The sequence below is a fragment of the Hipposideros armiger genome, unplaced genomic scaffold, assembly GCF_001890085.2.
Source record: "Hipposideros armiger isolate ML-2016 unplaced genomic scaffold, ASM189008v1 scaffold_48, whole genome shotgun sequence".
Lineage (NCBI taxonomy): Eukaryota > Metazoa > Chordata > Mammalia > Chiroptera > Hipposideridae > Hipposideros > Hipposideros armiger.
The window spans coordinates 3169712-3192271 of NW_017731398.1; the positions used below are offsets into that span (position 1 = coordinate 3169712).

Genomic DNA, 22560 nt, shown 5'->3' on the forward strand with positions numbered 1-22560 from the left:
CCCCCCCCACCAAGGCTTCCCACCAGCCTCACAGCACAAGCATTTTGGGCTCAGGGGGCTTCCCCCAATTTGTCAGTGTCCCCCTTAAAATATCCTGTCCAAGCATGACACTGACCAGAGGCTTCTGTCCCTGTGGGGGGTCAGAGGCCTTCCTTGGGGACCAGTCTGAACATGACCGGAAGGTGGCTCTGGAGCCTGGCTCAGGGTCAGATCCCCTGTCTGTAGCCACGAGTCTCTGAAACGCTATTTAAACTCCCCGAAGCTCAGGATACCATGACAGCACCTGTCTCAAAAGCACTGTTAAAGGAGCTAATCCACAGAATGTGCTTAGGACAGCCCCGGTACATGACAGGGGGCTCATGTCACAGAAGCAACACATACAGCTGTCACTGGCATTGTCCTCAAACATAATGACCTCAGGTTTGACAGCTCTCCTTGGTCCCTGGGGTCAACCGGCCAGGGTTAGGAGTGACTTCCAGGTGGATGGAGGGGCTGTGCTTATCACACTCTTTGGAGTCCGAGGGCTGCAAGCATCTTCCGGTCACACCCGCCTCCCTCCCCCACAGTGACAGCGGGGCTCCTAGCAAGACCTTTACAAGGCCCTGCAGCCGGCTTATCTGACCCGCTGCTGCATTCACAGGCCACTCCCAGGCAGCTATCCCAGGGAAGCTGTGTGCCCTGGCTTCCCAGCATCCCAGCCTGTCTGCGGAATTCTCCCACCCTGCCGCCACCCCTCCCTTCCTCTGCACAGCTGATACTGAAGGCCAACCAGGGAAAGCAGACGTGGCCCAGCCAGATTTGTCCCAAACAAGCCAGAAGGGCCGTGGGTCTGGACGAGGGGCCGGGGAGGCCTGGGGGCACAGCCGCTGCACCGTACAAGGGCGCAAACCCTGCCGCCTCCTTCCTAGTGCTCACACTGCAGCCCGCTCCACCCCCAGCCGTCCCAGCGGGACCAGCCACTCTGGGGCCAACACGAGAATAAACACCAAAGGAGGAACAGACGCATGTCCTGTGCCTCAGGCCTTGCGGGGCCCAGCGAGTCTGCGGGACAGGTCGAGGTCACCGAGGACCGGCCCAGAGGGACTCAGCTGGCAGGTCCAAGGAGGCAAATGTAAACCCCAGAGCTCCCGGGTTGCTCCCATGGTCCTGCATCTTCCAGTGGAGATGCTGGGGACAGGGGCCTTTGTGGAGGAAGGACAATGTAGGACACCAGCCTGGGGGCCACACGGCTCTGAGTCTGAATCCTCGCTCAGCATGAATGGACCGAGCAGATCCAGCAGACTCGCCTGGTCTACAGCAGCGCACACCCCTCCACCCCCGACCCCTCTACAAGAACTCTGAGGTGACCACGGTCATGTGTCCAGTACGCCTGCCACCAGCTACGTGTGGACACTGAACCCTGGAAGTCGGGTAGTGACTGAAGAACAGACTTTCTAATTTTATTAACTTTATTTAAAAGCCACATGTGGCTGCTGGCTACTGTGCTGGGCAGCACGGGCCTAACATGTAATTTCTGTGTCATGGAGAAAGCAGGCTACCCAGCCCTGTTAGTTATCGCGAACAGGGAGCAAGATGGGTTGTGTAAGTGCCTGGCACGTCACAGGAAACACTAGATGTCAACATGCATTAACAGCAGTGTTGTTTAAAAGTCGGGGGAGGGGTGGCTACAAGCAAAGCAGGAAGACGGGTGCGAAACCAGGACAGAAAATGGAGGCTTCTAACTGCCATGTCAGGAGGTGTTGGGAATCAGACTGTGGTTGGCAGAGCTCGGAAATATTTTTTTAGATGATTCACACGTTTTCATTACTTTGTTACCCCCATCTGTTTCCCATCAGAAAGCCCTTAAAATGCCTGTTTACTGGAACGGGGCAGTGAGGCAGGAGGATACAGGAAGGCTGTCTGTGCAGCCAGCCTGGGGGCAGGGGGACCCTAAGAGGTTACTGGGGGTCACAGTTTCGGAAAAGAGACAGCAGGTACATTCCTTGTCAATAGGGGATGGAGAGCCAGAGACCAGGCTTGGGACTGAACAGAAGAAATGTGAGCCTCCCTGGGGAGGGTGGAGAGGGAGGGAGGGAGAAAGGGGGAGGGGGGGAGAGAGAGAGAGAGAGAGAGAGAGAGAGAGAGAGAGAGGGAGAGCGCGCGCGAGCTCCAGCAAGCCCTACCTGCCTGCCTACCTACCTAACTGGGGCTTTTCTGATACTGTCCACCAGGAGGCGCTGTTTTCACGTGAGCCCCAAAGCTTGTGAGCAGATAGTAAAGTGGATGGTCCACTCCAACAGCTTAGGGAGTGGGGCATCGCTGGGAGCGGGGCTGGTGCAGACACAGGGTCCTGAGGAAGACCCAGCATCTTCTCCACGTACCCCTTTCCTCCCTGTACTCGGGCTCAGAGCAACCCAGCTCACACTCCCTCCCTCCTGAGGAGGCCTCGAGAAGCAGCTGGGCCTGCTGTCAAGCCCTGCTTCGGGGAGCAGCTGTCTGGCACTCACCCCAACCAGGCTGCCGGGGAGACACGCACGCACTGGCATCGCGGGTGACCTCGTTCTCAGGCCCACAGTGGCTCGCACAGCTGCCCACCAGGCCTGCTCAAAGTGAAACCTCCCCACAGGCCAGGCTGCGGGTGCTCCCGCTGGTATGGCGAGGGCGGGTCTGTGCAGACCCAGAGCCCCTCCCCCGCCACACGGGCAGGGCTTCAGGGCAGGCTGGTCATGCTCCCAGAAGCCACAGATGCTGCCCCAGAGCCATGGGTCGCCTTACAATGAGCAGTGACATCAGCTCAAATGGTCTGAATGCAGCTCCTGCCAAGAGTCCGGGAGGATGCCTGGTGTCCCAGAAGGCCTGTCCCCAAGTATTGTCCCTGGGGACACAAAGGCATCCAGTAAAGACCCAAGGGCCTCACCCTCATGAGGACCTCACTCCTCTTGGGGCTGTCTTGTGAATAGGGACGGAGGAAGTCTTCCCTTGTGGGGTGATCAGGTAGGCCACTGCCCCAGAACGACGCCCCACACTGTCCGGCTCTGCCGCCCTCTGACGGCCTCCTCTTTCCATGTTCCTCTTCTCCAACTCTCCGCTCCGTCAATTCCTCGCCTGTTCTGACTTGGCCAAAGCCCCCTTTCCTGAGTGTCTGTTTTCACTGAGGGGCTGCAGGCTCACTGGGGACAGACGCCATGTCTGCCTGGTTCGCCGTGGCCCCCAGAGCCGGGAGCATTGCCTGGCATGCATGTGCCAGATTTGGGGACCTCGTCAAGGACCAAGTGTTTGCCCATCTCAGCTGCTGCCTCTTCCCTCTCTCACCCACACTACCAAATCGCCATCTCCCAAGGGCATGAACAGCCTTGCTTTTGCAGCTCTCAGTCGTCAGGCCAGTGCCCTGAGAGCCCAGGGCCGTGTATGCACCGCCTCAGCCACATGACCTCCAGGGTCCACCTCCCCATGAATCAACAAGGCACTAGACTCCATCACTGTTTCTCACCTGTTCAAAACTTTACTCCCCCAAATTCCTTCTGAAGCACATCCCCACCAGCCAAAAAGATTGCGTCTGACTTTCTAGTTTTACTTCTAAAATAGTAGTAGATGTTTTGAATATATTGGATATGCTTTCTCAATGAAGCCACAGTCCTCTCCTACCTGAAATTCTAATACTGCTCCAGCGCAGCTGATATTTTTTAATGCTCACATCATCGCCTTTATTCTGGTAACACAGCTCAATTTTCCTTTGGGGCGGGACAATTTCCCAGTTCAGTGTAGTCTTAGAAGGACTGTCGAGATGGGCACACCAGCCTCCAATGCAACCAGCGCTCTCCTCTGGGAAGGTGGTCTCTGAGCTTTGTCCCAGGGACTAAGCATGGTGCTTGCCGACAGTGACATTCCACCCAGGTCCCAGGGTTCTGTTGCTTACAACCAAAAAACCCTAATGGATACGTAACTCTCTCCACTGAGAATAACCGATCTGGATTATACTTGACGTCTCTTTTTACCTCCAACAGCCTGTGATTCCAGTAACCTCACACCAAAAATGACAGGGCATCTAAGTCGAGACTTAAAAGAAGAAGAAGGAAAACCCAAAAGCTATAGAAAGAAGAGGTTTAAAATTCTGTGGCAGACTGCATTATTGCCTAATGGATATTCACTCCCTCCCCTCAATATTGATGGGAGAACCATGTGATACGCTTCAGCCTGTGGGATGTGGGTGGGAGATGGCGCTAGCTCTGAGCCGAGACCTTAAGAGTCCCCCCGTGCTTCTGCACACCTCTGTGGGGGCTTGCAACCTCCCCCATGAGAAGGATAGGTCCTGGGGGGAGGAGAGTTGCATGGAACTGACCCCAAACAACTGCAGATGCATGAGTAAGAAATAGATGTGTGTCGTGAGATTTTACATTTTTTTTTCTTGTTATGCAGCATTACCATGGCAATGACTGACAGATACAGAGTGGCTGTGATTTAAGGCCAATGTCAAGCCTAACAATTTCCAGATTCCTCCAGCCTCGGACTGGGTCAGTGAAAGTCTTACCTGCTACTCTGACCTGGTTGGCGGCACAGGCTTGGCAGGGAAGCACCCGAAACTCCTCCGCCTGGTGCATGGAGTAATCGGTGCTGGCAACGACCAGAACATCTCCAGGTCTCCAGGACTGCACGTTGTCCTCCAGCGTCAGGATGGTGCTGTTGACGTTGGTGTCGATGGTGACGGTGAGTTTGGGCCTCACTGCAACCCAAAACAGGAGGGATTGCAACACAGCCCCGGGCTCTGGGCACACCTGGACTGCCCGCCTCTCGCCTTGCCCTCCCTAAGTAAATGCCAGGTTTGCCTATCCAAAATCCAGGTTGCCCGGCTCACTCCATTTCAGTCTTGGTTCAGGTTTTTGAAGTCAACAAAAGCCCTACCAGAAAAGAGCCATTCATTAGCTCTGGGCAGAGGAATTTTCCATGTGGCTGCCTCACCACACCCACGTCGCCCGAGACGTGAAGCAAATATAGCTCCTCTCACTGTTATTTGCAGTAGCTGTGGGCCTTTCCCCCCACGAACTTCCGTCCCCAGTGGGTGCCTTCTGCGTGGCCAAGAGGCTCCACAAGCACACTGACCCGACCAGCTCCAACCTCTAAGGAGCATCTTGGGAACCAGGTTTGAGACAACAGCTCCCAAAGGGGTGGGGAGCTGTGTCCCTGCAGGGAGGGCTGCCGGAAGGTGGGCTCTGTCCCCTGCACCCTGGCTTGCTTGGACCAGGCCCCTCCCCTTCCAGAGAGGTGGATGCCGAGGTGGGGGGGGGGCTCTGCTGGCCCCTGCCAGCTCCCAGCATCCTCCACTGCTCCTGTGTCAAGGAGTGCTTTGCACTGCCAGTTTGGTGGGAGCTCTGTGTCACTGAGATGCTCGGAGGCAGTGGACCCAGCCATCCAAGCTGGTGACGAGCGGCTGCCAGCTCAAAGGGCCAGGCCACGGTGGCACTGCCATCCCCGGCACGGAGCTGCTTACCAGGCCTCCCACACAGGAACCGCACGCGGTAGCTCCGGCAGGCGTGGCCTCGGCCGTCGTAGCACACAAACCTATAATCCTGGCCCCTTTTGTACACAACCTCGGTGGTGAGGTTGACTCCATCCACTGTCGTGGCCTGGGAACGGCACGGAAATTACAGAGCAAAGTCATTTTGTTTTGTACAGAAGAAAGGTGATGATTAATGCTATAAACATATATCACAAGTCTAAAGTTGTCCCTGCCGCAAGAAGCATGTACAGTGGCCTGAGCCTGCTCCTCCAGCGACTGCCCCCATCCGTGTCCTGAAGCTGTAGGAGGGACACGGCCTCACCTGGGGTCCTCCAGTGCTGCCATCCGGACCACGGATTTCTCGTGCGTTGCCTGGGGAACATTTTGAGGGGAACCTACTACACCAGGCTGGCTACTTACAGCCTGGACCACCACCAGCAGCACATGTACTGAGGACTCACAGGGGCCCACACGTGACTGCACATCACGTGGGAAGTCTTCAAAAGTACTCACGCCCAGGACCCATCCTGGAGCCTCAGGTTTCACTGTGCCTGGCATGTGGCTGCCCAGTGACTCTGATGGGCAGGAAAGCTTGAGAACCGCTCTTGCGGCTACAGGGCTAAGTGTTCACATGTACGGCTCATTCCATCTTTATGACAAACTAGGAGATCTTTGCTTGTTTTACAGATAAGGAAGCTGACACTCAAGGCAGGTTGAGCGGCTTGCCCAGGGTCACAAAGCCAGTGAGGGGCAGAGCCAAAACTTAAATGTGGGCGGGCCCAGCTGCAGGGCTGTGCTTCTCAGCCGCTCCCACTGCTGGCCTCAGGCGCTCCCAGCCTAACGTCATTACTTCAGGGTCTGTCTCCTCCCACTGGATCCTGGGCTCTGAGGAAGCCAAGGACCAAGTTTGTCTGGTCTCCCTGATCCCACATCCAGCCCAGGGCTTGGCACAGGGAGGGGTCTCAGTTGATGGGGGCTGACGGCAGGTAGAGATTTGGGGCAGCAAGCTCAGAGGATGGCTGAGTCCTGCCAGCTGGGGCTCATCCCAGCGCTGGGTGTGTCCGCGGCGGCACTGTGGCTGTCATCGGAGACATGCAATTTACAGTAAGGGCTGCAGCTGCTGTCGTCCTTGGCACAGAGACCAAAGGCACCAGGGCCAGGGAAACAGGGAGGCAAGGGGCAGTCAACCTAAAAGGGGGGCTGCTTTTTAGGAACTACTGTTCTGAACCCAGGAGATATCCCTGTCTTTGGCTTGGAAGGAGAGCTGTGTAGACGCGAGTTCAGCCATAACTGAAACGCAGCTCTTTCCTCAAGCAACACACCATGCCCATTCTCTAGGGTGGTCTGTGCAGCAGCCAGAGAGGCAGGGGCTGCAGACGAGCTCGGAGAGGGAAACGCCAGGGCTCAGAGGGTTTGGAAGCTCAAGGTCACCTCACTGGGCCCAGCACCGTGGATGCCCTGAGGCCAGCGTGTTCTTCAACAGGGGACCCCGTAATGCTGAGAACAGAGCTGAAAACATCAGATGGAGCTGGACATTTTTCAAGGCACAAAATCCAACAACAATTTCAAGGGAACATCTCCTCCTGTTTTCTGCTTTTCCTGTTCTAACCTGGAGAATGACCTCGGTTTTGGATGACAGAGCCAGTGGGCCTCTATCACTGTTCCCTGAAACTGGCCTTCACAGGAAGGAGGCACAGCTGTATTGTAATTCAGGATCACTAATAATTATGAAATAATTAGCAGCGTTACCACACTAATAGTCACACAGCTTTAAAATACAAGATGTAGGCCGGCCGAGTGGCTCAGTTGGTTAAGAGCTCGCTCAAGAGTTTGAGCTCTGAGCAACAGCGGTTCGATGCCCGGCCCGAGCTGAGCAGCCGCTGAGCTGCCAACAGGTAGCAGGATGGCTCAGCTAAAAAAATAAAAAATAAAAAATAAAATAAAATACAAGATGTATGGGGCGCCTCACGGTGGCTCAGGCACTTCATGTATTGTCGTGTTACAGCCACAGTCCCGCGAGGGAACAGTGATGGTCCCCACGTTTGCACGGGAGGAAAGGGAGATGCTGAGTTAAGTCACCTGTGGCCAGGGCTGTGAGGCGGTGCCATGGGTGCAGAATCTAAGGTGGCACGCACTCTCAGGGTCATGCGAAGGCACGGTCAGCGCCCCAGACGGGAAGTACACGTATATGTGTTTTCACCAGCCCCCTGTGCTCTCTGCAGGCTTTCAGTAAAGCCTTCTCTCTTGGACGGACGGGGTCAGTCTTATCTCTGAGATCAGCTGTGTTCTGACACACACAGGGAAGAGCCTGAGTCCATGCTGGGAACACAGCTACAGGAAGAGTGGGCGATGCCTGAGGAGAGCTGTCTTCCTGGCATAGAGAAGTGGGTTCCTGAACAGCCGTGGTCTGCAGCCCGCGCTGGCCAAGCGAGCGCCAGGAGGCCCTGGGAGGATGGGTAAGCATTCGCTGAGGATTTGCAGAGCTGCCTGGGGAGTCTGGTAACAGGCTGGACTTCCTGTAGCCAAGGGAACTGGGAGATAGGGTTATGGCTATGTCATAAGTACAGCTATAAGGTTTGGGGCTGCAAGAGAAAATGAAAATGAAACCTGGGAGCCGTGTGCTTTGGGAGAGTCAGTGTTTTCTGATTCTGTGGGACCCAAGAAGAGCCTACAACTTGCAGCCTTATCTGTCGAAACACTTCTCAGTAACCTTGGAGCCACGTGAAGGGAGATCTGCACCCAGCAGTGAACAAGGTCGCCTCGGCCTGTGCTGCCGCACAACAGTGTCGCCCTGGGGAAAGTGGTTCCCTGTCCACAGGCTTCCACAGCACGAGCCGAGGGCTGCCCAGGGTGGGGACACAGCCCAGCCAGGTGGCCTGCGACCTGAGCCTACGTCATGGGGAGACAGTGTCACACACAGGCAGCTTGCTATTCTTACCCCTGAAGGAGGACAAAATGTGCAGGGGTGCAGATCCTGCGGGAACACTGCCCACCTATGAGAGCTGCCTTTTTCCCAGCTCGGTGCAGAGCAGGCGTGATATGTTCTCCGCCTGGGCGGGGCTCAGCCTGCACCCCATCCCGCTGGACCCAGTGCACTCGAGGTCCCAAAGGGAATCAACTGAGAAGAGACACTGAGCAGGCGGGTTGGGACCCTCAGCCATGGCTGCAGGAGCACGTCAGGGGCAGGAAAGGGACTCGGAAGCAGGATCCGGGAGGGAATGTGAGCCTGACTCTGGGACTCACTAGCCGGGGCCTCTGCAATGGGAATGTCAGCCTCTGGCCCTCCTGTGTTTTACGAGGGCCACGAGGATCACACTGCTCAAGGGGTGACAACGTTGGAGATAGAGAGTCCTCTTCAAAATAAAGCCGTTATAACTATGTGATTATTTTGAGTTGGTACCTGTATATCGAGTGGACGATTGCAGATTCTTCCTGGGTGAGCTGCCCGGAGGTCTGCAATTTTCTCCCCGGCTTTAGCGTACGGCGCTATGTCATGGTCAAACCACTCTGTCCACTCCACATCTAGGGGGAAAGCAAACAGCAGGATCAGACAGGAAGACCCGCGAGGGCAGGCCGTGCTGGCTCAGCACCGGGACTGAGTGCCGTCTGTCCAGGCGGCACCGCGGAGCACCGCTGGCCTGGGAACCATCTGCCAACTGGCCCACCTTTGAATTAAAAACACCTCTTACTGACTTTCTTACTATAAAATATATCACTGCAGAAAGGAGAAAGAGGGAACCCATCTGCCAGCCCCTTACCCCAGCACTGCGGCTCGTCCCCACGGGGTCTCCCTGAAGGCCAGGTCCGAGCCCCGCCTGCATTTCTGGGCAGAGCCACACCCCGGCACACAATAAACATCTCTCTGGCTGCTGGCCACGTGGTTTGGTTAATTAAAGACAAATTTCAGGTGCAACTTTAGTTGACTGTGTGACAGTTGAGGGGTCTTATTTGTGGCAGTAGGAAATCCTTGTACTGTGAAGACAGTGCGTCCCGCCTTCTGTCCCACCATTAAGCTGTCCAGGCTGTCCCCTGCCTCACCTTGAACCCACTCGCTGGACGAGGAAACGTTGAAGTGCTCGCCGTGCTCCGACCGGAACAGTTTGAACACACGGGCAGCGGCAGAGCCGCGATGACCTGTCAGAGAGCAGAGCTTCAGCCACCGACAGACCCCAAGTGCAGAGCCACGTGGCTCCAAGGCAGAGAGAGCCCCCCCCCACCCCCACCCCGCCTCGGGGACCTCGAGCCATTTCTGCCTCTTTAAAATGGAGCAGGAGCTGCCGTCTCAGAGGAACTGCCTGGCTTGTCTCACACCTCAAACTTTTGGAACATTAAAACAGGGCAAAAGAGCCTCCAGCAGGGCTTAAGCATCCTTGTGTTCACAGATAACAAATAAGCAGTTATTGTGACCGCCAGACTGAAAACTGAAAACAATGTTTGAAGTCAGTGTCACTACATTACATTATCGGCACCCATAGCAAGGCCTGCCTTCTGTGGATGTAATTGTCCTCCTTCCGTTTCCCATAAATGCCCCTTGCCTTTGTCCCTAGTGGGAACACCATTTGGGCTTCTGCCTGAATTAATAATTCCCAAATAGCTATTCTTATTGATCTCAAATAAATGCTTGCTGCCTCTCACTGTGAAAGAACTTTTATTTTTAGGTTAACTAAATCAAGGACAGTTTCTCTGAAAAGGTAAACATCCATCTTACTGATGGACCTTCACTCAGCATTGGCTTTTGTCCCTTGGATGTAACACGGCCAGTTAAGTGGCTGGTCACTCCGTGGGTGTTGGGAGGATGGTCGGCCCTGCTCTGAGGGAAGTGGGCGGCTCAGGAAGGGCCTCTCGCCGCCCGCTTATTACCGTGATACTCAATGTGGTCTTCCACGGAGGCAGCAGGATTTCCCTTCACAGTGAGAAAGCTCCACGGGTGTCTGAAATCAACAACAACGACGAGTCAAGTCCTTCGCATGTCGGAGCCTGTGCCGGAGGCAGAGATGATAGAGCCGTGGGTGAGCCGCCCTCGGCGTTTCAGGGAAACGAACTCCAGGCTCCCTTCTCCACAACAGAGGCCTTTCTCTGCAAGCACCGGGTTTCTACCCGCCTGGCTCGCTTGGGGACCGATCCTGCCCGTGTGAGCCTCTCAACTCAGCTCCATCCTGGCCATGAACAAGGCATGGATCACAAATAAACAAGTCCAAAGACCTGCCTACACCCTCAGGTGCAATCAGGTCTGACTCCAAGCGAGAAGGGTTATTCCTCTCAGGCCTGGCTCCCCGAGATGCAAACTCAAGGAAAATGCCGGGCTCAAGAGACTGACGGCCCAGGGATCGGCAAGGGGCCTTGGAAAGCAAGAGGCGCGCGAAGGAGAAAAAGAGGGCGGAAGACTTTGGAAAGTTGCACAGCATCTTCCCTCCGCTGGGGTGTGCCCTGCTACAGAGGAGGCAAGTCTCCTTGGCAGCCCATCTGCCCCTAGGGCCTGAGACAGCCTCTCTCCTCCTGTGGGCTCTCAATAGGTTTTGGTCCTCGGTAGCTGTTACTATTTTGGTTGGATCTCTGACCTTGAAAGTAAGTAAGTCTGTTACTGAGGTTGAGAATTTGACTCTGTCACTCTCTCCCTTAAACCCTTCCATGGCTCCCCGTGTCCCCTTCCTTGGCACAGAGCACCACCCTGCCGCACCTCTCTCGCCGCCCACCCTCGCACACCCACCCCTGGGACTGAGCCTTCTGGTCTCTCCTGGGGCAGCTGTGCGCCCTCATCCTCCCCTGCAGCCCTGAGGGAAGCCCCCTCTGCCTTCCGCGCCCCCTGATTCCTTGTCATCCTCTCCCTGGACCGTCTGCCTCCCCACGACAGCTCGGCGCACCGAGCCCTCACACCAGCATCGGCTCATGACCGCTCCCTGAATGAACGAACAGAATAAGGGTCTAAGTCTTGGTTCTGCTGATTTTAGATGCTCTGAGTTTGTCACTTGAGGTGTGTCTATACAAATGAAGGGAAACAACGTAATTCCTGCCAACCTCATTCCTCTACCTGTGGGAATCGCCATGACGACACACGGCAGGCGTCCATCTTTCCCATGGCTCTTGTTTACAAGGACAGAATTGTTGCTAATGTTTACCAAGTCTGCATTCTGTGCCAGACACACAGCAAATATTTTGTGTTTATTATCACATTTAATCCTCCCAACAATCCTTGGAGATGGCTCCAGATACTTGCCATTTTACAGTTCCGGGAACCATAAGGAGAGGGAGAGTCACTGCCTGCAGTCACACCTAACAGGACGTGCTGTCCAGACTCCAATTCAGGCCCAAACCAATGCCAGAGCTTTGGCCATTCTCATCGCCTTCTGCCGAGGCACTAAGTAGCCAGTCCCCTTGTGCTTCAATCTCTGATTGTAAGGTAAGAAACTGGCCTGTTGGCTTATAAAATAACGAAATGGAAGCGCCCTTGGTTTCTGCTAACAAAGGAGCTGTGAGATACAAAGGTGACATTGTCGTCTTCGGCTGCCTGCATTTCCCACCCAAACCCTTTGAGAAGGAGCAGCTCTGGCAGCTGGAGCACCCTCCCTCGCCCAGACGACCTCGCCCAGCCAGGAAGGCTGCTTTGCTCTGGGCCCAGAAAAGGCTCCAGCCTGACCCCATCTCACCCATGATCTGCAAACAGTCACAGGACAGGTGGCCACAACTTGCCACTGAGCTGAGACCTGATCCAACATGATAAAAAGGTGTGGCCACTGTGGGGCAAACAGTTTCCTCGCGCTGCCAATGTGTGTGTGTGCCAAAGTCGGGCGTGATGCTGCAGCCACCAGAACACACAATGGAGGCACAAGGCGCCCTTCCCTGGGGTGCTGGGTGGGGCACACTGGGACCCTTTTGCCACAGAAAGAGAAAGTGAACATTAGCTGACATCTGAGGCTCCGGTAATACTCTGTACATGGCTGACTGAATGGAGGGGTTCCCATGATGGAGACCTTGGCATTTTCAGAGTGGCATGTGCTCCTAAGGAATCCCAGGCTCCCTTCAGAACAAGCCCCACTGTGTCCCATGCAGGTGGAGAATACCTTTATCTCCCTAAGTCACCACTGGGGCTGGTGTGGCCCTGTGGGAAGGGAAACTCTGTGGGGAAAGGGCTGCTGCAGCAGGCTGGAGCCCGGTGGAGGTGGGGTGATGGGCAGTACCTGAACCCAAGGTGTAGGAAGTGTTTGCTGCCCAGTTTGGTCATGACTTTCCTGGCCGAGTCATCCAGGTTTCGGGACCCTTCGTCATTCACCGCGACAGACAGGATCCTGCCATTGGGCACTGCGTTCAGATACTGGACCAGACGTTCGCTCTCCTTTTTGAATCTATAGGTGTCAAACCTAAAAAGGGCAGAAAGAGGGGGTTTTCATAGTCCCAACAGCAGCCAAAGAAGAGAGTGAAGCTCCCATCTGTGCTGAAACAACCAACATGCCACCCAAAGGTCCCAAGGGCTCTGACTATTAGTAAAAGGCATTTTTATTACAGCAAACACCGATCATCTCAAGCTCGACCCAGATAACCCACCTTCATCCACATAAAATACCTCAAAAAAATCTATACCACTGGTGACAAGAATTTACAGAGGAAAGACACAATTTTGTAACGATCCCAGCTCTCCCCCATGTAACTATAAAGATTTTGTGCAATTCCAGTGGAAATTCCAAAAGAATTTTTCTTGGGGCTTAACAAGCAAAATAGTTCTAAAATGAATCTAGAAAAATAAACTAGTGTGAAAAGCCAAGATTTTGGAAAAGAAAAACAGTGGTGGTGGCGGGCGCGGGGCGGTTAGCGGGATAGGTGCTTCTGAGTCATTGTTTCCCAGTGTTTGCATGTCCTGGTCCGACCCGCCAAAGCCCGTCATTGCCCACAGCCCCTCCCCAGGAATCAGTGCCGGCAAGTCCAGTATCTCCGCGCCCTCTGACCACACCACATGCCCACCCCTGCCTTCATTCTTCCACACCTCCTGTCTACCCAAGCAAATGTTTACTACCTTTCAAGAACCGATCTCTGTTCTTATCCCTCCAGGTAACCTCCTCAGGTGACTGTAGCCCACATTTGTGCATGTGTGTGTGTTTAGTGTTACTTTACTCCAACACATTCAGCTACCAGATTACACATTAAGCAAAGGAGATTGGGAGGGAGCAGGCATTCTCTTTGGAACCTCCACAGCAGCTGACTGGAAAACTTCTCCTTCCCAATAATGAATTTATCTGAAGGTTGGCTTGATGCATACTGTACTGACTTAAGAAGCAGTGCCACGGAGTCAGCACAGGACTGGGGAGACTGCCCCGTTCTGTGTGACGGTAGGGGCTCTCCGACAAGTGTGGTGTCAATCATGCTCATCGTGGCCTCCATTGTCCCCTGCAGGCTGGGGCTTGCTCAACCCCAGGCCCAGGCAGAGGGCTGCCACCAGCACATCCATGGCGGCAATACAGTGGTTATGGGTCTGGGCAGATCTGGGATTGAATCCCAGCTCCCACACTTACTAGCTTTGTGACTCTGAGCGAATTTAGCCCCTCTGAGCCTCAGTGTTAGCATCTGTGTAATATAATAATATAATAATAAATAAATAAATAAATAAATAAAATAAACGAAAGAGAGGAAGTGACAACTGACACCACAGATATACAAACAACTGTAAGAGAATACTATGAACAATTACACACCAACAAATTGGACAACCTAGAAGAAATGGATAAATTCCTAGAAACATAATCATCCAAGTCTGAATCAGGAAGAAACAACAAAACTGAACAGACCGATTACTAGAAAAGAAATTTAATCAGTAATCAAAAAACTCCTTACAAACAAAAGTCCAGGACCAGATAACTACACAGGTAAATTCTACCAAGCATTCAAAGAATTAATACCTAAGAAAAAAGAAAGAAAAAAGGGGGAAACAAATCAATACCCATCCTTCTCAAACTATTCCAAATAACTGAAGAATAGGAGACGCTCCCAAACTCAGTACAGGTAAAAGACCTGTACTTAGAAAACTATAAGACATTGAGGAAAGAAACTGAAAAAGATACAAATAAATGGAAGCATATACCATGCTCATGAATAAGAAGAACTAATATTGTTAAAATGCCCATACTATCCAAAATAATCTACAGGTTCAGTGCAATCTCTACCAAAATACCAATGGCATTTTTCACAGAACTAGAACAAATAATCCTGAGATTTATATGGAACCACAAGAGATCCTGAATAACCACAGCAATCTTGAGAAGGAAGAACAAAGTTGGAAGCATCACGTTACCTGATATCAAACTACACTAGAAGACCAGAGTCATCAAAACAGCATGGTACTGGCAGAAAAACAGACACATGGATCAATGGAGCAGAATAGAGAGCCCAGAATAAACCCACACCTCTACTATCATGTAATTGATGACAGGAGAGGCAAGAATATGCAACGGGGTGAAGACAGTCTCTTCAATAACTAGGTTGGGGAAACTGGACAGATACATTGAAAAAGATGAAACTAGACCACTTTCTTACATCACGTACAAGAATAAACTCAAAATGGGTTACATGCTTACATGTAAGACCTGAAACCATAAAATTCCTAGAAGAAAACACAGGCAGTAAACAGTACATTGCGCTTAGCAGCATTTTTTTGTAGTCATAACTATATCTCCTTGGGCAAGGGAAGCAAAAGAAAAGATAAACAAATGGGACTACATCAAACTAAAAAGGTTTTGCACAGTGGAAGGGAACCATCCACAAAATAAGAAGACAACCTACTGAATGGAAAAAATACTCGCCGATGATACATATGATAAGGGGTTAGCATCCAAATTATATAAGGAACTCATATAACTTAACACCAAAAAAACAAACAATCCAATTAAAAAATGGACAGAAGACCTGAACAGACATTTCTCCAAAGAGGACATACAGATGGCCAACAGACATATGAAAAGATGCTGAAGGTCACTAATCATCAGGGAAATGCAAATTAAAACCACAATGAACTATCACCTCACAACTGTCAGGATGACATCATCAATAAACCAACAAGAGTTGGCGAGAATGTGGAGAAAAGGGCGCCCTCGTGCACTGTAGGAGGGGTTGCAGACTGGACAGCTAACGACAACTTTAACACGGGCCACCCCATGAAGGCATGCCCTCAAGTGCACCCTGAATGTGAGGGTCTTCACACACCTTCATGGCAGGGCCAAGTCCCAGCCTTACAGACAAGGTCCACCACCACAGGGACCAAGCTCAAACCAGATGAAGGGTCCCTTCCCTGGGGTGCCTCATGTAGACAAGTGGAGACCAAAAAACCCAAACCCAAATCTCTGACTTGAAAACAAAAGGAGACAGAAATCCTTGACCCGAGTCTCCCACTCACACAAGTGGACACAGTCAGCAGAGGGCCACTTGACTCTTACTATTTATAAAATTTGGGCCCCTGGTTACCCACGGGTCATCCATCCCAGCAGATAAATTCCATCTCGGGGTCCCCATCAAATGACTCTTTCTTCTCGGGGTGAGCACACCCTTTGGGGCAGGAGAGACGGCATCTACGACAGCGGTCCCATACATTATAACGAAGCTGAATATTCCCACCACCTTTACGTCGTAGCTGTCGTAAAGGAGCAGCCACGGGAATACCGTGGTCACAAAGCATCGCCCAGGCATCTGGGGACAGCAGCTACGGCTGTGTACAGTACATACTTGATAATGATAATCAACGGCCATGTCACAAGTTTATGTATCTACTACAATTTTATCATTATTTTAAGACTCTTTCTACTTGTAGAAGAAAGTCTGCTGTGAAACGGTATGCCATGTTACACCAGCAACAGCCTCACACATCTCGTGTTTACATCTCTTGGTGGCACCTTCCTCTCTTGTGCTTGATTTAATCTCATGATGTTTGAAAAATGTAGTGTCACCTAAGTGCACAGTGTTTATAAAGCCTGCTGGTGTGCACAGTCCCGTCCCAGGCCTTCACACCCACCCACCCACCCAGAGCAACTTCCGGTGGAGCGAGCCCCGTTCCTGGCGAGTGCCCTGTCCAGGTGCACCGTTGTTTAGCGTTGACACCGTATTTTCGCTGTGCCTTTTCTGCGATTGGACACACACCACCATGTGACAGCTGCCTGCACTCCTCAGTCGTCACACGCCATACAGGCTGGCAGCCCAGGTGTGTGGTGGGCCACCAGCTGGGTGTGTGGCGTTCACACAAGCACGCAGTCACTAACGACGCTTTCTCGGAACACACCCGTCGCTGAGTGACTCATGACTGCATTGCCTGCTGCGTCCCCATCGCTTTCTGCACTCCCACCTGTCTGCTGGCATTTCCGTGTCAGAGAGCACCACACCCTTTGTCACCTCTGGCCCTTCGCACTTGCTGCTCTGTCCTGAACGCCTTCCCTGACTCAGCCTCGCCCTGCTGCTCTCAGCACAAATGCTGCTTCCTTGCCCTGCCCAGGCCACTTGATGTGAAGTGAGTAGTCTTCCTTAGTGACTCTATCACTCACTGTTTTTTTCCCTAGTTACAGGTTATCACAATCTGAAGTTATGATGTCTGTGCACGTATGTGCAGGTGTGTACACGTGTGCTCGTGCCTGCGAATCTAGCTTCATCGGGCCAAAGTCTGGGGAGAGAGCGGCACGGCTCCCTGAGGTCAGGGACTTCGGTCTGTCTCACTCGCTGCACCACCCCAAGCAGTGAGTAGGAGCATGAGCTCAGTAAATTTGTATGAAATGAAGGGGTCTATGTTTAAGTGAAGAGGAACCTTACCGGTCGGAATGGATGACTGTCCCTGATTTAGGGTCGATGACATGAACGATGACACCACGGTGACCCCAGCTCCTTTCAAAGAAATAGCCTCCCTCCTCCATGCCACCTGGGTGAAGGGTCTTGTTCAGAAACGTCCAAGAGAGCTTCTTCTGTCCGTGCAACTCCAGGGTGCCTCCTCTGTCAACACCAATGTACTTCCGGCCAAAGTAAGGGTCCGGCTGAACACCGTCGTCAGCCCTACGAGAGAAGACAGTTCTCCAGGTCGGCCAACGCCTCTTGTTGCGGGACACTGAGCCCAGAGGGGATTCCACAGAGCCGGCCACACTTGGTGATCTCACGGGGTCAGTAGAAACAGCCTTACCACCAGATCTTCCTAAGCCAGACCACAGCGCAGCCAAAACGCCAAGCGTGAGCTCGTGTGGTGGCCCTTCTTTTTGGTTCCACATATCTGACATTTTGGTCTGTAGCACATGTGGAATCGCCTAGACACGAACGGTCCACCCCTGCATAGTTCTGGCTACCACCGCTTAGAATTCCCAATTGCTTGACAAGGGAGCAGGGCCAGAGGCAAACACTGCATGGAATTTTTCTTTATCTTGTCCATCGTACTAATTAAACACACACTCCCAGAGCCTCGCTGAGCGTGCTGTGATTGGGAGGCAACTGAAAGGCTGGCAGGGACTTCTGTACTTCAGTATGGATCGAGGTCACAACAGCAAAATCCCCGTGTGCCTCTACAGCTCGCCCATCCCCGGGGTCTGTCGTGGGCATGCCTATGGCCTGGCAGTGCCTACCAAAAACTCGGCTCTGCACTAAAGCCTGGCTGTCTTGCCCACTTGTCTCCTTTAAAAAGCCTCCCTCCCATCAGATCCAAGAGAAGCACTTGACCCATGGAAGCTGTCCACCCACCTTCCATACAAAACGATGCTGAAATTGCCCTGGAAAGGACAGAAGGCACTCCCAGCATGAAACTCTCCTCCGCTGTCAATCAGGATGTGCTGGGTGCGCAAAACAATGGTCTCGTCTTGGTCCTTAATGACCAGCTTTCCTGAGGAGATAGGAATGGGGTGAGCTTTGAGAACACGAATGGTGGGGTTGAGGTTATGGCAGAGCCAAGGGCAGGGGTCCGAGGCCCCCATCTCATCCCAGCAGGTGAGGAGCACAGTGTTCAAACACTTGTGCGTGCTGTGCTCACGAGCGCTTCTTTCTCGTCTCCACCTTACAATGTGGGAACAACGCCTGCTTGCTTTACTGCCATCACTGCATGCACAGCATTCAATGAGCAAGCATTGGAAGGCAAGGTAAGCTGGAAGGCTCAGAGCGCCAGTAAGGGTTTGTTCTACCAATGCTTCTTTCACTACGATTGGACCTCAGACAAGCCACTCCTAAGTGCTCAGAGCCCACGGTTGTCTCATACAACCAGAAGCTCTGACATGCACCCAAAGCAAGTGACCTATGCTCCGTCCATCTCAAGTGATGGCAACCTGCAGCCCATCGGTGAGGCTCAAGGGGAGAGAGAGAGGGAGAGACTGGCTTACCTCCCTCTGAGATGTGGATGGAGTGGACGGTGGCAGACGAGGTTAGCAGCAGGGCTCTGCCCTGGCCAATGTACACACGGTTGTCCCGGTCATGGCCAGGGTTCCAGGGCTGCAGCTCAGGGTTCTGGTCAGGACACTCGGCTGCGACTGTCCAGGAGAGAGAGATGTTACGGTTGCCACCTACCACCCACCAAACAAGACTGCCACAGATCCCAGGAGGGGCTCCCAGGCACCTTCGCAGCTCTGCACTCTTCACTAGAGCTAAAAGCAAGGCCTTAGACAACAAGGAGACCCCTGGTACAGGAGCCAGGAGCCCCGGGGTCCAGGCCCACGTCTTTTGTTAATTCATCACATGTCTGTGAAAAAGTCACTTCCCTCTTCTGGGCTCAATGTGTCCATTTATCAAAGGAACGGCAGACCAGATGACTCCTCAGCTATCCCAAGACCTAAAGACAGGCAGTGATTCACCCCAGATTACTTGTATTCTAAGACATCTGTCCTCGGAAAAGCAGTGTTTGAAGAGTTACCAAACCCTTTGCCCCTTGTGCATGAGAATTTGACTTCTAGTCAATTTTCCACCTCTGTTCCCCTGGAAACCTGAGAGAGGTGGTATTCGGTTAACTGTTACCAAGCGTTACCGCTTACAACAAAAGCGACCCCCGATTAGCAAACGGTGTCTAAACTGGAAGGAACCACACAGAATTTACGTTCCTCCCTGGCGGACAGCATGGCACAGGCTTCCCGGAGTGCAGTGACTCTCGTCACTGGGCATGTCCCCTTCAGGAACCCTGCAAGTTACGGCTGTGGAGCTGCTACAAGAGACACTGGCATTGATGGGGCCCAAGACTTCTAAGCCAGGGCAGTCCCCACACCTGTTCAAGGACAGTCTGTCTCCTCTCTCCTGAGGCACCTGGGCAGCCAGAGGACAGCTTCTGGACGGCTCTGTGGAAGGCAGCCTGATGCTGCCCCGACGGCTGTTTCTGTCCTAGTGTGGCCCCTGGGCGCCTCGTGAGTCTGAGCGGCTGGCTGAGCTAAAAGCCCCATCGGGGTGTGGCAGGGGCACTTCTCCCGACCCCAGCAGCCCTAGGAGTCTCCTGTCCAGGTGGCAATAAGGCTCCCTCTGATCCAGCAGTGACCACAGATGCTGGAGCGGGGAGGGCTGTCTCAGAAACAGGAAGAACCTCCCTGGGTACCAAGGAAAAACCCAGAAGGAGAGAACGAGTTGTGCAGAGAACAAGCCCAGTGCTCTCTTTTTCTGTCACTGGAAAGTTGTAAGAAATGAAACTGCAGGTTTTTCAATAACTTGGGGTGGGGTGAGAGGCACAGGTGAACCCGCAGCAGGGGCGCAGTTTCAGCTGGCAGTAGGCGCTGGACAGCACGGAAGCCTAAGGGACGTTATGCCTCAAGCAGAGCGGGAGCTGAGGACGGTGCCCACGAGGAGGGATTCTGGCTATGGGGCCATTATCAGCATGTAAGTTCCAAGCGTTACTTGATCTCTACTCAGCTGCTTCTGAAGGTAAGGGAGTCTGTCCCATGTTTATGTATCTCAAGAGAACTGGAAGGAAGTTGCCCCTTTCCCTCCATTCAACAGCCCAGACATGGTCCTCTACCCCCATCATACCATCTTCTCTGTCCATCTGAAGGCAGCGCCTGGCCCGTCCGTCCCCTCGAAGTGCAAGTGTGGGCGCTCGGTGCGTCTGCCAAGCCTCATGCGCCCTCCCACCCCAGCCCTGCAGCGCCCGCCTCACGCCCACACCAGCCTCGCGCTCAGCCCTGACTCGGGCCTTGGCTCTCCGTCACTCAGAAGAGAATCTCATGCCTCTTGCTTTACTAAAGCAGCTCTTCCAGATGTTGTAAACCCCAAAGGACTCAATCAATGGCAAACAACAAAAAATGTGGTCTTGCTCATCAGCGGACTTTCTGTTTTTATGTAACAGCAGGGCTGCCAGGATGACTGGAGGGGCTGCGTCAGCCCACGTGGTCACCAGGGCTCTGGAGCCTCTGTCCCACTGAGGGGCTTGAGGTCAGTGCCTGTCCCTGGGTTTGTCTTCAGATGGGTCACATGAGGGCTGGCTCTCAGCAGAGGCCAACCAGAGGCCCTGGGCTGCCCTCCACCTAGTCCTGGACCTCGGGTGTCCTTCTCCAGGGAGGCAACTCCCAGCCACGCAGGGAGCCCGGGGGGGTCAGGCAGAGCCATGAGTAGGCTGAGAGGGACTCCTTCCCACTCCAACGGACACAGCCCAGGGTCTCACCACCCGTATCTCCCAGGGCAATGCTGACGGGCCCATCACTCTCCAAGTGCACTGGGTTTGGAGGGGCTCAGCCTGGCCCTGCGGGCTCTTCTGTCATTGGGAGCATGCGTCCCAGAGCTCCAGCAGCTCTGACACCACACTGAAAGCACGGGGTCACAAGACTGGTCTCGCACGAATGGACCTTCGCTGGAGACCAACAGTTTGCTCTCGGTAAAGGTCGGCTTCAGTGGGCTTTCGTGTGTATGAACGAGGGAGTGGCTGGAAATGGTCCCGGCCTTCACTGAACTGTCACCATGGCAACCGCCCTTCCCAGGAGGGGCCGCAGGAAGCGGGATGGAGAGTGAATGAAAGCCCGACCTACTTGGACCATGACTGGCCGGGGTTGGCAGCTGCAAACCTCTGACGTCAAAAAGAAGCACAGGCCAGAGGGAGGCAGAGGCACAGCATCCTTCCCAAATGGTATGAGGGAGACCCAGGATGTGGGGGGCAGGGTACACCCAGGGCAGTGCCTGATGAGACCGCCCCACTAAAAGAGAAACCCAAACTGAACTCCTGGCACGGAGTCAATGCCCCCTTGGTGTTTATTAAGTCAATAACTGACAGGTGGGCACATGCATCAATTCAGGCAAGTCTGTCAATTGTTGCATCGAGTGGTAAAACGTGGATAGCTTGCTTGGGTGATCCTAAGGGTCAGAAAGGAATCACAAGAAGGAATGTCGCCATGTATAATTAGAGATTACCTCCATGCTGAGAAAAACAAAATATAACTCAACATCAGGCCCTTTATTCTTATTGTAGAAGAGCATCCAGCTCAGTTAATAACTTAAAAAAAAAACAATAACTATCAATGGTGATCGTTATCACTACTGAACCTCTGTTCAAAATTTAAAAATGATCCCCAATCGCTCACCTCCGCCTCTAGCTTGGTTTAGTGAATTGTGGTTTTCTGTGCCCAGGCAAACTCGCCTTGTGTTTCTGGATGTTAATTCAAAGCCACGCAAAGAAAAAGTTGACATTGAGATCAAAACAACATCCAACCTCGCTTAGAACACACACACTTCATGCACCAGACCTTACGGTGCTCAAGTGGGAAGGGAACACCGGGGTCAGGTGGCTTAGGGGCGGCAAGCGGGCTGGCAGATACGCGATCCTGCCTGGCAGATACATGTTCCTACCTGGCAGGTACGAGTTCCTACCTGGCAGATATGCATTCCTACCTGGCCCCCAGGCTGGTTTGTAAAATTGGATTTGGTCGCCAACATTTAACAAGCAGGGAGCTTTTACATTAAAATCTACATTTCCGGTTTCTCTTAAAAATTCACAAGATCCTGCAACAGGGGCCCCACCTTCACACAGGGCAGCAACTGGCCAGAAGCGGGTGTCCCTTCAGAGGAGGCAGGACTTCCCAGGTGACCACAGTCCCTACGTGGCTAGCTTCACTGGTTTATGTCACATGCCTGGCTCTGCAGACACCGAGTCTAGTCCGAACCCCTCATTATGTGGACAAGGCTGAAGCCCAGGATGA

At 53.2% G+C, this 22560-nt stretch overlaps 1 protein-coding gene across 1 annotated transcript in view; it reads right to left on the bottom strand.

Moving 5' to 3' along the window:
- CEMIP (cell migration inducing hyaluronidase 1) overlaps positions 1-22560 on the bottom strand; it is a 119868-nt gene that overhangs the window by 36607 nt on the left and 60701 nt on the right. Inside the window, 9 exon segments of the mRNA XM_019640220.1 lie at positions 4332-4699; positions 5465-5600; positions 8874-8995; positions 9512-9607; positions 10334-10404; positions 12649-12828; positions 17246-17482; positions 18155-18293; positions 18784-18930. Coding sequence (XP_019495765.1) covers positions 4332-4699; positions 5465-5600; positions 8874-8995; positions 9512-9607; positions 10334-10404; positions 12649-12828; positions 17246-17482; positions 18155-18293; positions 18784-18930 — 1496 coding nt within the window.